Source organism: Elaeis guineensis, chromosome 8, assembly GCF_000442705.2.
Source record: "Elaeis guineensis isolate ETL-2024a chromosome 8, EG11, whole genome shotgun sequence".
Lineage (NCBI taxonomy): Eukaryota > Viridiplantae > Streptophyta > Magnoliopsida > Arecales > Arecaceae > Elaeis > Elaeis guineensis.
Genome location: NC_026000.2, coordinates 24,164,425 through 24,177,677, shown reverse-complemented (window position 1 = coordinate 24,177,677; position 13,253 = coordinate 24,164,425). Strand labels below are relative to the sequence as shown.

Below are 13,253 nucleotides of genomic sequence, written 5' to 3'. Positions count from 1 at the left end.
GTCACAGACTGACAGTGACGAAGGGGACCATAATTAATTAGGCAATAAATTTTAAAGACCTCTCTTTTCTTTTTAAGAAATTCCGGAGGACAATATGGTACTCAATATTTGGATTCTCCAATCAGAATTTGGTTCGCAATAGAATTAGAATAGTTATATCCTCCGAAGTATTTGATTCATGACTAGAATCGGAATAAAATTTAATCCTTAAGAAAGAATCAAAATTAAATTTTTGAAAGATTGTACCATTTTATTTTGTCTCGAAATCAGGATTGAAATAAACTCCCTCCTATCAAATAGTTGAAATGAGAGTTACTCATTTCCATTCTCATACTAGACTCCAACTCACTCCAACCAAACACCCTCTAAATATTTATGTAACCCTACTTTATTGTGCCTTTAAACAGCTTATTGAGACTGATGGTTTGGTGCTCAATTACCTTGCTTAACTACTTGCTCATTCATCTCTGCTTGGGAAAAACCTCATACTACATTCTCAGGCTTCTCTGATAAAAATCCTTGCATCATTAAGCCTTTATAAAACAAGAGGATCCCAATAGTGCAAAGGATAGGTGTCAAATACGAAAATGGCAAACAGAAGGATGATGGAAACACATAAGCATCCACTTCTGCTTTCGTGCCATTCTCTGATTTCTGATACCCTGTAAGTCATCACCCTTGCTTCTGCTTTCAATTAGATCGAGGTTACGTTTTCCAATGTGTGCCAACTAAGAGTATAAAAAGAAATTTATAGGATCCCCAGATATCTCTATTCAAAGAACTAATGCAACACACTCCAAGGGGGAAATCCATATTCTTCGATTTGCCTAAAAGGGGAAGTCCATATTCTTTAATTGGCTTGTTATCAACCAGGAAAGAATAAAAGTGACTCATCGATGAGGAAAGCTTCCGATCACCTAAACTATAGATTCACAGAATTTGCAAAGGAAAAAGGTATAATTTTGTGATTATAGAACATCTATTACAACCATGAGTATATAAACTGATTTAGACTAATAAATGACCATTAAATGGAAATGTTTGCTTGTTCACAGCTACATATTTACCAAGCTAGGAACCAGGGATACGATGGAACAACTTAATTGCATTGAACCTGATATGCATCTTATTATATTTTGGTGGTATCATCATGACAGCCATAGCAGTCTGTTGAAGTGGTGCTAGCTTGTTGCTTGAGTCTAGATAGTCTTTGGACCATACATGTTGAAAATCTATTCGCCTGTTCCTTTACAATATATTGATTACAACCTAAGAGTTGGAAACTTGGAATGCCATTGACAAAAATATCCATAAAAGGCTTTATCAGCATATTTCACTGCAGCAGCTTGATCAAATAGTTGAACTTCAGGTAACACCACCAGTGGATGTAGTCCACATGGGGACAATATGAAGGCTCATGCTACATGTTCTATTGGTTCTTTTGTTTCTCTCCTCTCTTTGTTTCTAAGCTTGATTCAATATGAAAACTATAGTTATCACACAAATAGGATGTCTTTATCCCTCAGTTGGGAAGTAGCTGGCAAATATTAAGTGATACTTTTAGCAACTCCTAATTAGTTGTCATCTCACTGCCCTTTTCACATCAAGTTTTTCAATCCCACCTGCATGATACACTTTTGTTGAGAGACTTGCGATCCCGGACTCCAGCTATGGAGGAAGAGTCGGTATATACACTACTTGTGCAGGATTCTAATAATATATGTTGGTTAAGTGTATTATCTACATCACATCTTCAATCTAGCCTACAATAAAGTGATCAACACAATCTTATGGGCTGACCTGGAAACACTCATACCTAGCATTTCCCTCTTTCAGGAGATGAAATAGACACAATATCTTCAATCTATCCTACAAGAAAGTGATCAACATAATCTAATAGGGTGACCTGGAAACCCCTATACCTAGTATTTCCCTCTCTTAGGAAATGAAATAAACAGTAGTGACAAGATGCTCCAGTAACTCTAGATACAACAGTTAAGGCTACAAGACTCAGCAGTAAAGGTAATGACACACATCACCGGATGAGGGTAAAGTTACAGCATAATTAGCTAAAGCTTATGTTAGTTCTTCTGAAACTCTTTAACTAAGTATCAGCTAAAAGAAGATAATGTGCATGCAGAACAAATATCATTTGAATGTTATGTGCAGCAAAGGCAATCTATAATGTCACTTTTGCCCACCCATTATACCATCAATCATGGTATTTGGCAAGAGATAAAAATAATGAATGATCACGTCAACAAAGTATAGAATGGATGTTTTATGATGAAGAAACTCTTTTTAACTATTTTTCCTCAAGCTTTTACGCAGAATGTCTCCTAGGCATGGTAACTTGAGTGTAACAACATAAATGCACTCTACCTGAAGATGATGTCTATTGGAGGGAGGGGGAAAACACAAAGAAACTCGCAACACGCAAGTATATGACCTATATGTAAATTATAAATCAACAAAATGGCATGTTTCATGATGAATGCAATAACAAGAACAAGATATTTAGTTTAATTAAAAATATGAGACCCAACAAACTAAAATCTACACTTCAGAGGGAAGCAAAATTGAAAAGATTATTTTAACAAGTTCCACAAGTTAGCCATGTAAACCCCAAAATAATTTTTCACCAGGAATATGGACCAACTGAGAGATGCAGCCCTGGCTTTCAGAATCCATTTTCTGACCAAGCATGTTGCATACAATCTCAAGGTCCTCTTGGAACTTTGACAGAGAACAAGCTTGCATAACAAATACAGAGACAGGAAAGGATATATGAGTGATCCCAATTCTGGCATATGCATAAGCAGACAATGTTCCATGACAGACCAATCATCTATGGAACAACCACATGGTCTCATCTGTAGGCTATACAAGTTCTGCAACTCTACGAGGAAGAATGCCCATTTGCAGAGTTCTACTATTCCCAGAAGCAAGAAAGCCCACAGTAGATAATGAAGAATCTGTAACTGGCTCAATCTCAATAAAACTCAAGTTAGAAGCTCCAGTGCGCTTAAGGCTCAAGAGAAACACAAGAATAATCCATCCAAGCATCGAAATGGCCCAGTAATTACTCATTCCATGAATCAAACCCCAAGCTATGGAATAACCGACAACAATTCCTGACAAGTGGCCAATAAAACTTGCTTGTGGAACAATTATGGACGTGAAAATTAATGATTCAAATGGTGCAAAGCTGATTGGAAGAGAGAGAAACCCAAATAGATTCAGCTTTGAAGATGGCTGCTTCACGGCAAGGATTGTCATCCACCCAAACACAACACATGAGTAACCAACTGCTGTCACTCTCCTGAAATACTCCAGCTTAAACTTCTGAATAAGAATATGATACACACCCAGGACCAGCAATCCTGATAAAACAACCAGAACTAAAGTATACTGGAGATAAAACTCTACACCAAGACCCATGTAGCCCAAGTGCTCAACCACGCCAAGGCTCCAAAGAGCGCTCATGTTAAAAACCAGATGAACCACGCTGATATGGGAGAATGCAGATGTAATCATTCTCCAGTAATGCCCTTCGACCGCTGTTTCATAACTCAAGCCAACATTGGCATAGCCAATGTTTTTCTTCTGAATGTAGAACCAAATCACAGTGCAAATTCCTATGATACAGCTACTTGCAGGTTTTTGCCAAATCTCGTACAAGAGTGGCTTCCCCATCTCTTTCTATCAACAAATAATTGCTGATAAGGGCTCCGCAGATCTTCAGTCTTTGCAAAGCCAAAATCTACACCATACAGAAGGCAAAATGAAATCTTTACACCCTTCCCAACTATTTAGATGATAACAATAATAATAATTTAGTTCCTATCTTCTCCAGCTCAATCCCATCAACCAATACAATGCAAACTTGAATCACATGATATCTTGCCAATTAGTCAGCCTGGGTGACAGCTCACAGTTTACCTTGATTAATGCAGCACCCAACAATCCTCAAAGATATTATTGATAAGGAAAAAAAGAAAATATCTAAGGATGAAAAGAAAATCTGTAAGGCCCAAATCCTCAACATGAACAGAACCAGACCGAAGGTTAACGTCTTGAAATCTATAGCCACACTCCAGATTAATAAACAAAGCTCCAAGGCAGGCTCGGAATCCTACATTTCAGTCCAAAAGTGTGATAAGCAGTCAGAAAAACATGACATGCAACCCCAGCATAAAAATTAGCTTTCGTGCTCTATAGTCTATGTTTCTTGGATCAAAGAATCTCTTTAGCTGGAAATTTTCAAAACCAAGGCAACGTAGAAGCAAAAAAGCCCATTTCTGAACTGGGGGAAAACCAGCTTTCACATTCTTATCTTCCAGATAATATACTGAATTGCTTAATTGAGGGAATTAAACAGTTCAAATTCATGATATTTTTATACAAGTAAGCTGTAGAGAGAGCGTAGCCTTTCGTTGGATGGATGGATCACAAGAATTGAAGGCGGATCGCATCGCCAACCTTAGGGCTCTAGAAATACAAGCCTATGGAGCGTGCAAAGAGAGGAATCGGGAACGGAGACAAATCATCGGGGAAGGGGATTACAGAATCTAGGTTTCGTGACTCGTGAGATAGATTAATGGAAGAGGAGGGGAATTGAGATCTTTACCGTACCTTGTGTCGGCCGTCCGCTGCTCGAGAAGTGCGTTGCCCTAGATTTCTGGCTCTCTTTTCTCTTGTATTTCCTCGTTCTTCTCGATTTTTCCGATAGTGCACTCAAATTTTTTCTCGCTGATCGTCATCATGTCGGTTCTGGCGGTTGATCGGTTCACGATCTAGCGAGACCCGGTTCGATCAGAACCGGCCCGGCTGCGAAGGATTTGGGTTGCATCCTCTGCATGGAAGAAAGATTCATCTTCCTTCGCACGAATCCACCGTTGGATAGCATGATAGCTGCTTTGAGATCTATGCAGCAAATAATTGAGAAAGTTCAAATCGTTTAAGATCTATGCAAGGTGCTATTCAATGATTGATTTCATGAAAGAAGATCAATTAACGATGCAACTCAAATCCGATTGCAAAAGTCTCATTCAAGCCCGATTCAATTTAGAAAATGAGATAAGGCCAAACAAGATATCACATAGCATGAGGCCCTGTCTCTATCTGGATATGTTAAATAAGCATAGCTACATTTCAAACTTGTAACACCTAAATTATTATAAAGCATCTTTACTATTGTGTGTATAGAATTAAATGAAATTTCTTAGCTGTCCTTGAACATTATGGATTCAAATAATCAATTTATCGTTTAGATACAAAGTTGTATCTTAAATTTCACATTCTCTGTGCTGATTAGGATTGAAACCGAATCGGATACTAGTCTATCTATATCCATATTTATTTTATCTGACAAACATAAATATGGATACGAATACTATTCGGATGCAAAAATTCATATCCATATTTATTTTAAATGGATACGGATACAATTCAGATATTGAAAATATGAATATAATTATAAATATAAATTCGATAATTAAATTTTATAATTATAGAATCAAAAAATTATCAAAATAAATGATAAATCAAGTTAATAGCTTATTTATATGATTGTATTTTTCTTAAAAATTAATAAATACCGTATAAAATAGTATAGGATTATAGGTAAATTCAGATATTTGGATACGAATCGAATATTTGTCTATCCATATTCATATGGATACAGATATTAGTCAAATTTTTAAAATTTATTCATAACTATATTGATTCAGATATAAAAATAGATCTAAATAAATATTATTTAAATTATTTTCATCCTTGATGCTGATTAATAAAGCACTAACTAACCAATTTTTTTTCCCAACTGAATTAAGACAAAGGTGCCCCTATCTCCTTTCATCTTCACTTTCTATATTGACATCTTGTCTAGCCCCGTACAAGCAATAGTTTTTTTTTTTTTTTTCTGTTAAAGTACAAGCTTTAGTTATTGATAGATCTTTGAATGTCCGTCAACCAAGTGCAAAAGGTCCCCTTGTATCTCATTTTAGCTGATGATCTGCTCTTCATGGTGAATTCTGTATTAAGTAAACCTAAGCTATAAAATATTATGATTTCTTATTGCCAACAATCTATGCAAAGTATGATTTTGCAGAAGTATCGTATGTGCTTAAGCTTGAAGACTCATGACAAGCTTGATAAGCAAATTATTGGTCGGCCAATACAACATAAGAGTGGTATTTTGAGTTATCTAGGTGCTCCGCTATCTGTTTTATGACTCGCTGTCTGATAAGCTTAACACCAGGTTGGAAGGTTGGAAGTGGAAAACTTTATTATCACAGTCCAGAAGGGTAACTTTGATTCAGTATTTACTATCTATTGGATGTCTAATTGTTCCATTCTTGTGGCTGCAATTGTCAATATGGAGAAGCTCTTCAGATATTTTTTGCGAGCAGAATCAAGGTAAAATTCACCAAGTATGCTGGGAAATTCAAGACCTGAGAATTAGGCACAAGGTGTTTATAGCCGAGACTGCCGTCATCTTACAACCTAATTCTATTTGGAGCCATGTAGCCTCTGGTAAATATAGTTTTGATGGCAATTGGAGAAATGACTACTTTAGAGAAATGAGGACATCCTCAATTTGGAAGCCTGTTTATGATGGTGGCAAAATTATTCAGGATAGTTTGTGGTGGATGATTGGAAACGGTCACGGCATTAATCTAACATATATGACCCTTGGCTATTTATTATTCCCCTAAACAATCTTCCTATTTCATTGAATGTTTCAAACTCCAATGATGAACCTATCTTTGGTCATTTTATAACAGATCATCATCAGTGGGATCAAGGGAAACTAGGGAATATCTTCAGCGTTGTGTTCCTAAAACAAGGGAAGAGCACTGCAATCCAAAATTCAACAGTTCAGATAATTCAGTGCGGGCCCAAAATGAAGCCCTGGAGTATCCATTAGAGAGTTCTATGCAAAAATGATAGATTCCAACATGGTTTGTGATGACCCAAGCCCGATTGAGAAGACCCAAGCCTAAACCCAAAAAAAAAAAAAAATAAAGGATCGAGAAGAAGACTCCCGATAGGAGTCTTCTTCTCCGATGAGCCACTTGAATCAGGAGTCCTAGGACCACTAGAGGTCCTAGGGCTCTCTATAAAGAGATCTCTCCCTTCCTAAGAAACCCCCTATCGATCTTTCTCCCTCTCTTCCTTCCTGATTTCTCCGATTGAAGCCGCGGCCCTTGATTCATGCTCGCCGCAATTTCTCGCCGGCAGGATCATCGGAGGCTGAGGTAAGCCTTCCTCCTCTTCCTCTCTTCTCTCTCTTTCTTCCTGTATCTCTGTGCACGAATGCCGGCGATGGGTGTCGTCGGATTTCATCGAAGAAGGGATCCCTATTTGGTCTCTTCTTCTCTTTGATTTTTCGACGCCGGCGATCCCTGCCGACCGTCGGTCTTGGCCTCTCCGAACTCATGAGGGTTGCCCCCCTTGTCGCCGGCCTTCACCGTGTCGGTTGCGGCCCGAACGGCCGGTCAAAGGGAGGAGACTTGCCGGTCCCCTGTTTCGGCTAGGAAAAAGCCCGAGAAAAAGGAAGGAAAAAAAAAGGAAAAGAGAAAAAGAAGAGAAAAGAAGAAAGAAGAACAAGAGAAAAAGGAAAGAAAAGAAAAGAAAAAGGAAGGAAAAAGAAAAAGGAAGAGAAAAAGAAAAAAAAAAGAAAAAGAAGAAAAAAAAAGAAAAGAGAGAAAGAGAGACTTTCTCTCTCTGCTCTCTCTCTTGAATTTTTAAGATTTATAGATTTAAAAATAATAATAATAATAATAATAATAATAATAATAATAATAATAATAATAAAAGAAATACAAGAAGAGTTTTCATGGATCAATCCAAAAAAAATTCTGAACGCTATCATCTAGTCGATCCGTGTGAGGACACTGAATTTTAAGAATTTTTATTATTTTTATTTGATAAAATTTTGATCAAAAATATAATATCTGACGTACCAGGTCCGGAGAAGGATTTTCAAGATTTCTAGGATCCCTAATTTAGATTTTCTTTTGATGTAAGTAGTGTTTTACTTTTATTGAATTTATCTGATAAATTATAAATTTGAATTACATAAATTCATGGTATGTTTGTGATTAAAAATATTTGTTGAAATTAATTATGATTGAAAATAATTATTAAAAATTATTTAGAATTGAAGATATTTGTTAAAAATTTTTATGATGATGTATGACCATAAAGAATAATATGATTGATTTACTCGAATATCATTTATTTATATTATTATTGAAATAATATATGAATTGAAAGATGATATGAGTTGACAACCTGACTATGTAAAGGATCCCGCCAATGGAGACATATACGTTGACAAATGATTTGTCCTGAGGATTTATGTCGTCAGTGAGACCAGCGACATGTCGTCAAAGAGACCAGCGATAAACTGCCAGCGAGATCAGTGGTTTTGAAGGATTTTGCTGTCAGATGATTCGCAGCTATTGCAAGAAGATACGCGGTATTATGATCTTGCCACAGAAAAAATGTAGTCGTAGTTCATGGTTGATAAGAAGAATTTAAGAAATTTGATGAATTCAAGATGATAAGCATAATTTGAAATTATGATGATTTGAAATTTTATACATGATTGATAGTATGATGAATTAAATTATGAATTCATGAATTTACATATTGTTTATGTTATTATCAGTAAACCGATATGTACAGTATTATTGCCTGATTTATTCAGTTAAAGGTATACACTGCTTACTAGGCTATTTAGCTCATGATGAGTTTACATTTTCTTTACAGATCCAAAAAATTAGCGTGATACGGAATTCGGTTGGGAGAGCGATTAGAGATTGAGTTGGTTTATTTGATTTAGGATTTTTCTCATAATTGATGCAAGATTTTCATTTTAAGTGTTGACTTTGTCAGACAATTATCTTCCTTTTTAACATTGAGTTTTGATTTATTATTTGAACTAAGATTTGATCATTAAGATTTAAATTTATTTAACTTTATTGTATGATGTCATGATGAGATGCCTTGCATGCTTATAAGAAAAGCTTCCTATGAGTATGCAACGATTGCCATGATCTTTGACTCACAATCTTGGGTCGGGGGCGTGACAATTAATATGGTATCAGAGCATAAGTAGATAGATAAAGACATGTAGAATAGAATGAGCGAGTGATGGGTAGATATTAGGAAATTTGAAAGGTTAGTTATGATGATTATGATCTGATCTGTCTTAAGTAAGTTTATAATTTTATTAAGGATAAGTTATCATCTCAAATCTGTCATAGGTCAATATGCCTCCACAACGAATGAAGAATACTCAAGGAGCGGTAGGAGGGACATCAAATCCACTTAGTGATAACACTTTCGATTTGAATAGCAGCACATCTCAGTAGGAAGAAATCATTGATCCTATTGGAAATACTCCGACAATACAGAAAGAGCCGAACATGACTCAACTAATGCAAACTTTGATCGGAGTAGTTCAAACACAGCAACAGTTACTTCAACAACAATATGCACAGCCACATCAGCATCTTCCATCGATGCCTGGATATGGAGAACATCCGATGCAGAGAAACAACATCGTCGAGTTTAAAAAGCTAGCTCCTCCAGCCTTCAAAGGGACCATCGAGCCACTGGAAGCTGACAACTGAATTATGGAGATGGAGAAGGTATTCGTCGTGCAAGAATGCCATGATGATGAGAAGATCCGCTACACAGCATATCTGTTACAAGGTGAGGCATACAACTGGTGGTATATACTTGAACAAAAATATGAACACGATGGGATACCACTCACTTGGGAGAGATTTCGAGATGAATTCTTTGACAAATATTTTTCTCAAAATGTCAGAATACAGAAAGAGCAAGAGTTTATTCATCTGAAATAAGAAAACAGATCCATTGCAGAGTATGAAGCCAAATTCACAGAGTTAGCCAAGTTCGTTCCAAGATTAGTTGAAATTGAGCAAGATAGAGTACATAAATTTGAAATGGGACTGAAGATGGAAATTAAAAAATAAGTTGTACCTTATGAGTTAACTACTTATGCCTCAGTTGTGAATAAAGCTCTAATAATTGAGAGGGAAGTTAATGAAGCACATGCGGAAAGAGAACGAAATCAGAAGAAGAGAAATAGGTTTAGTGGAACTCAGGGACGAAATTAGAACAATAAGAATCCAGCGAAGAAGCCAACAAATGATAAGGATCGTAAGAATGAGATGACTAGATGTTCGAGATGTGGCCGAAGAGAGCATGAGTCTTCAAATTGCCCATGGAATACTGGTTCTTGTTTTAGCTGTGGACAGAAGGGACACAAAATTGCAGATTGCCCCTAGAGGAATGAGAATAGATCCACACAAACAAAGGATGGAGGTCAAAGGCCGAAAACTCAAGGAAAGATCTATGGACTCACACAACAAGATGCTCAGGCTTCTAATGCTGTGGTGACAGGTATCATTCTTGTATCTGGTATTTATGCTTCAGTTTTGTTTGATTCTAGTGCTACACACTCCTTTATATCTACTACTTTTATTAGACAACATGATATAGTATGTGAACTTATGAAAACTAAATTATATGTTGAGATACCAGTAGGTGGTATCTTGAGTACCGAAAGTATGTGCAAGTCATGTAGTATCAGAATAGGAGAAAGAGAATTATCGATAGATTTGGTTGTTCTAGATATGCATGATTTTGATGTCATTCTAGAAATAGATCGGCTTGCTACTTATCATGCCTTTGTGGATTGTCATGGAAAGAGAGTGAATTTTTAAATACCGGGAGAATTAACATTCAATTTTGATGAAAGTACAAGAACCACCCCTCCATGGATTATTTTATTTGTGCAAGCTAGACAGATGCTAAGAAAGGGATGTAGAGGTTATCTAGTATCAATAAAGAATACAAAACATGATGAATTAAGGTTACAGGATATTTCTATCGTAAATGAATTTTCAGATGTATTCATTGATGATTTATCCGGACTACCACCGGATAGAGAAATTGAATTTATCATTAAGTTGGCACCCAATACCGATCCGATTTCTAAAGCTTCTTATCGAATGGCCCCCATGGAGTTGAAGGAGTTAAAAGATCAATTATAGGATTTATTGGATAAAGGTTTTATAAGACATAGTGTGTCTCCTTAGGGATCTCCAGTCTTGTTTGTGAAAAAAAAAGATGGTAGTATGAGGCTTTGTATCGACTATAGAGAGTTGAATAAGAACACTATCAGAAATAAGTATCCTCTATCTCAAATTGATGATTTGTTTGATCAGCTGCAAGGTGCACAAGCTTTTTCAAAAATTGATCTTCGTTCAGGATATCATCAGTTAAAAATCAAAGTAGAGGATATACCAAAGACTGCATTTAGAACTCGTTATGGACATTATGAATTTCTAGTGATGCCATTTGGGTTAACCAATGCTCCAGCGGCCTTCATGTATTTAATGAACAGAATATTCAAATCCTATCTTGATAAGTTTGTTATCGTATTTATTGATGATATCTTGATATATTCAAGAAGCAAATTAGAGCATGAAGAATATTTACGGTGTGTACTATAAATATTGAAGAAAGAAAAGCTTTATGCCAAATTAAAGAAATGTGAATTTTGGTTGGATAAAATAGTCATTTTAGGACACATCGTATCTAAAGATGGAATTTTTGTGGATCCTACAAAAGTAGAAGCTGTGATGCAGTGGAACAGACCTACAAATATTTTCAAAATTCTAAGCTTTTGAGGAATGACAGATTATTACAGACGATTTGTAGAAAGATTCTCCCGCATAGCTGCACCTTTGATTCATCTTACTCAGAAAGGGGTTAAATTCAAGTGGACCGAAAATTATGAACAAAATTTTTAAAAGTTAAAACAACGATTAGTTTCAGTCCCTATCCTTAATATACCAACAGGAAATGAAAGTTTCATAATATATAGTGATGCATCTAAAAAGAGACTTGGCTGTGTATTGATGAAACAGGATAAGGTAGTGGCTTACGCCTCAAGACAATTGAAACCATATGAACAGAATTATCCGACACATGATTTGGAGTTAGCCACAGTGATTTTTGCCTTGAAAATTTGGAGACATCATTTATAGAGTGCGCAGTGTGAAGTGTTTACTGATCACAAGAGTTTGAAGTATATTTTTATGCAGAAAGAATTAAATATGAGACAGAGAAGTGGTTAGAACTGTTGAAAGATTATGATTTAACAATTCATTATCATCCCGAAAAAGCTAATGTGGTTGCTGATGCCCTTAGTAGAAAATCTGTGAAAAATTTGACTATTTTAATCACACATCGAAGCCAATTATTGGAGGATATAAGAAAACTAAAATTAGACATTCGAGTATATGACTCAACAGTACAATTAGCCAACATGAGGATTCAGCCAACACTCATTGAAAGAATTATAGTCACCCAGAATGATGATCCACAATTAATGAAAATAAGAGATTCAGTGAAAGCTGGTGTTCAATCTGAATTCAAGATATATGATGATGGTTCGTTGAGGTTCGAAAATAGAATTTGCATACCCATTGATTCGATACTCAAACAAGAAATACTTCAGGAAGTCCATCAGATCGGTAATACAGTTCATCCGGAAGGTACTAAGATGTATAGAGACTTAAAAAAATATACTTGTGGAATAATATGAAGAGAGAGATCGCTCAATTTGTGGCTAAATATTTGGTGTGTCAACAAGTTAAAGCTGAACATCAAAGACCTGCAAGATTACTTCAACATCTCAATATTTCAGTATAGAAGTGGGAACATATCACTATGAATTTTGTAACTGGACTACCTAAGACTCCAAGTAAAAATAATACAGCCTGGGTGATTGTGGATCGATTGACAAAGTCTGCACACTTTCTACCAATTAGAGTTGGATTCACTTTGGAAAGACTAGCAAAATTATATATGAAAGAAATTGTAAGGCTACATAAAATTTCAGTGACCATTGTATCAGATCGAGATACTAGATTTGTATCACAGTTTTGAAAGAGCTTACACGAGGCATTAAGAATAAAATTGAACTTTAGTATAACCTTTCATCCATAGACTGATGGCCAGTCAGAGAGAACTATTCAAATCTTAGAAGATATGTAGAGAACTTGTATTTTAGATATGAAAAGTTCTTGAGACGAGCATTTACCTTTGATTGAGTTTGCTTATAATAACAGTTATTAGGCTAGCATTGGTATGGCACCTTATAAAGCATTATATGGTAGAAGATGTCGATCATCGATTCA

The 13,253-nt window shown here is 35.9% G+C and overlaps 1 protein-coding gene across 5 annotated transcripts; it reads right to left on the bottom strand.

Moving 5' to 3' along the window:
• Window positions 1–2,570: 2,570 nt before the first annotated feature.
• On the bottom strand, window positions 2,571–4,787 carry LOC105049824 (RHOMBOID-like protein 13). Of its 5 annotated transcripts, XM_073242464.1 has the most exons (3): window positions 4,636–4,787; window positions 3,943–4,135; window positions 2,571–3,763 (listed from the first exon to the last, which is right to left on the bottom strand). In XM_073242464.1, exon 3 carries the CDS (start codon window positions 3,694–3,696, stop codon window positions 2,881–2,883), a length of 816 nt encoding a protein of 271 aa, XP_073098565.1. In that variant the 5' UTR covers window positions 3,697–3,763; window positions 3,943–4,135; window positions 4,636–4,787; the 3' UTR covers window positions 2,571–2,880. The 5 variants fall into 5 exon arrangements, with proteins under 5 accessions (XP_073098565.1, XP_019707682.2, XP_073098566.1 ...); XM_019852123.2 differs by having other exon boundaries at window positions 2,571–4,135; XM_073242465.1 differs by lacking the exon at window positions 3,943–4,135 and having other exon boundaries at window positions 4,636–4,763.
• Window positions 4,788–13,253: the final 8,466 nt, after the last annotated feature.

Excerpts from the sequence above, each read along its gene's own strand:
- LOC105049824 (XM_019852123.2), bottom strand. The coding sequence starts at position 3,696 with ATGGGGAAGCCACTCTTGTACGAGATTTGGCAAAAACCTGCAAGTAGC.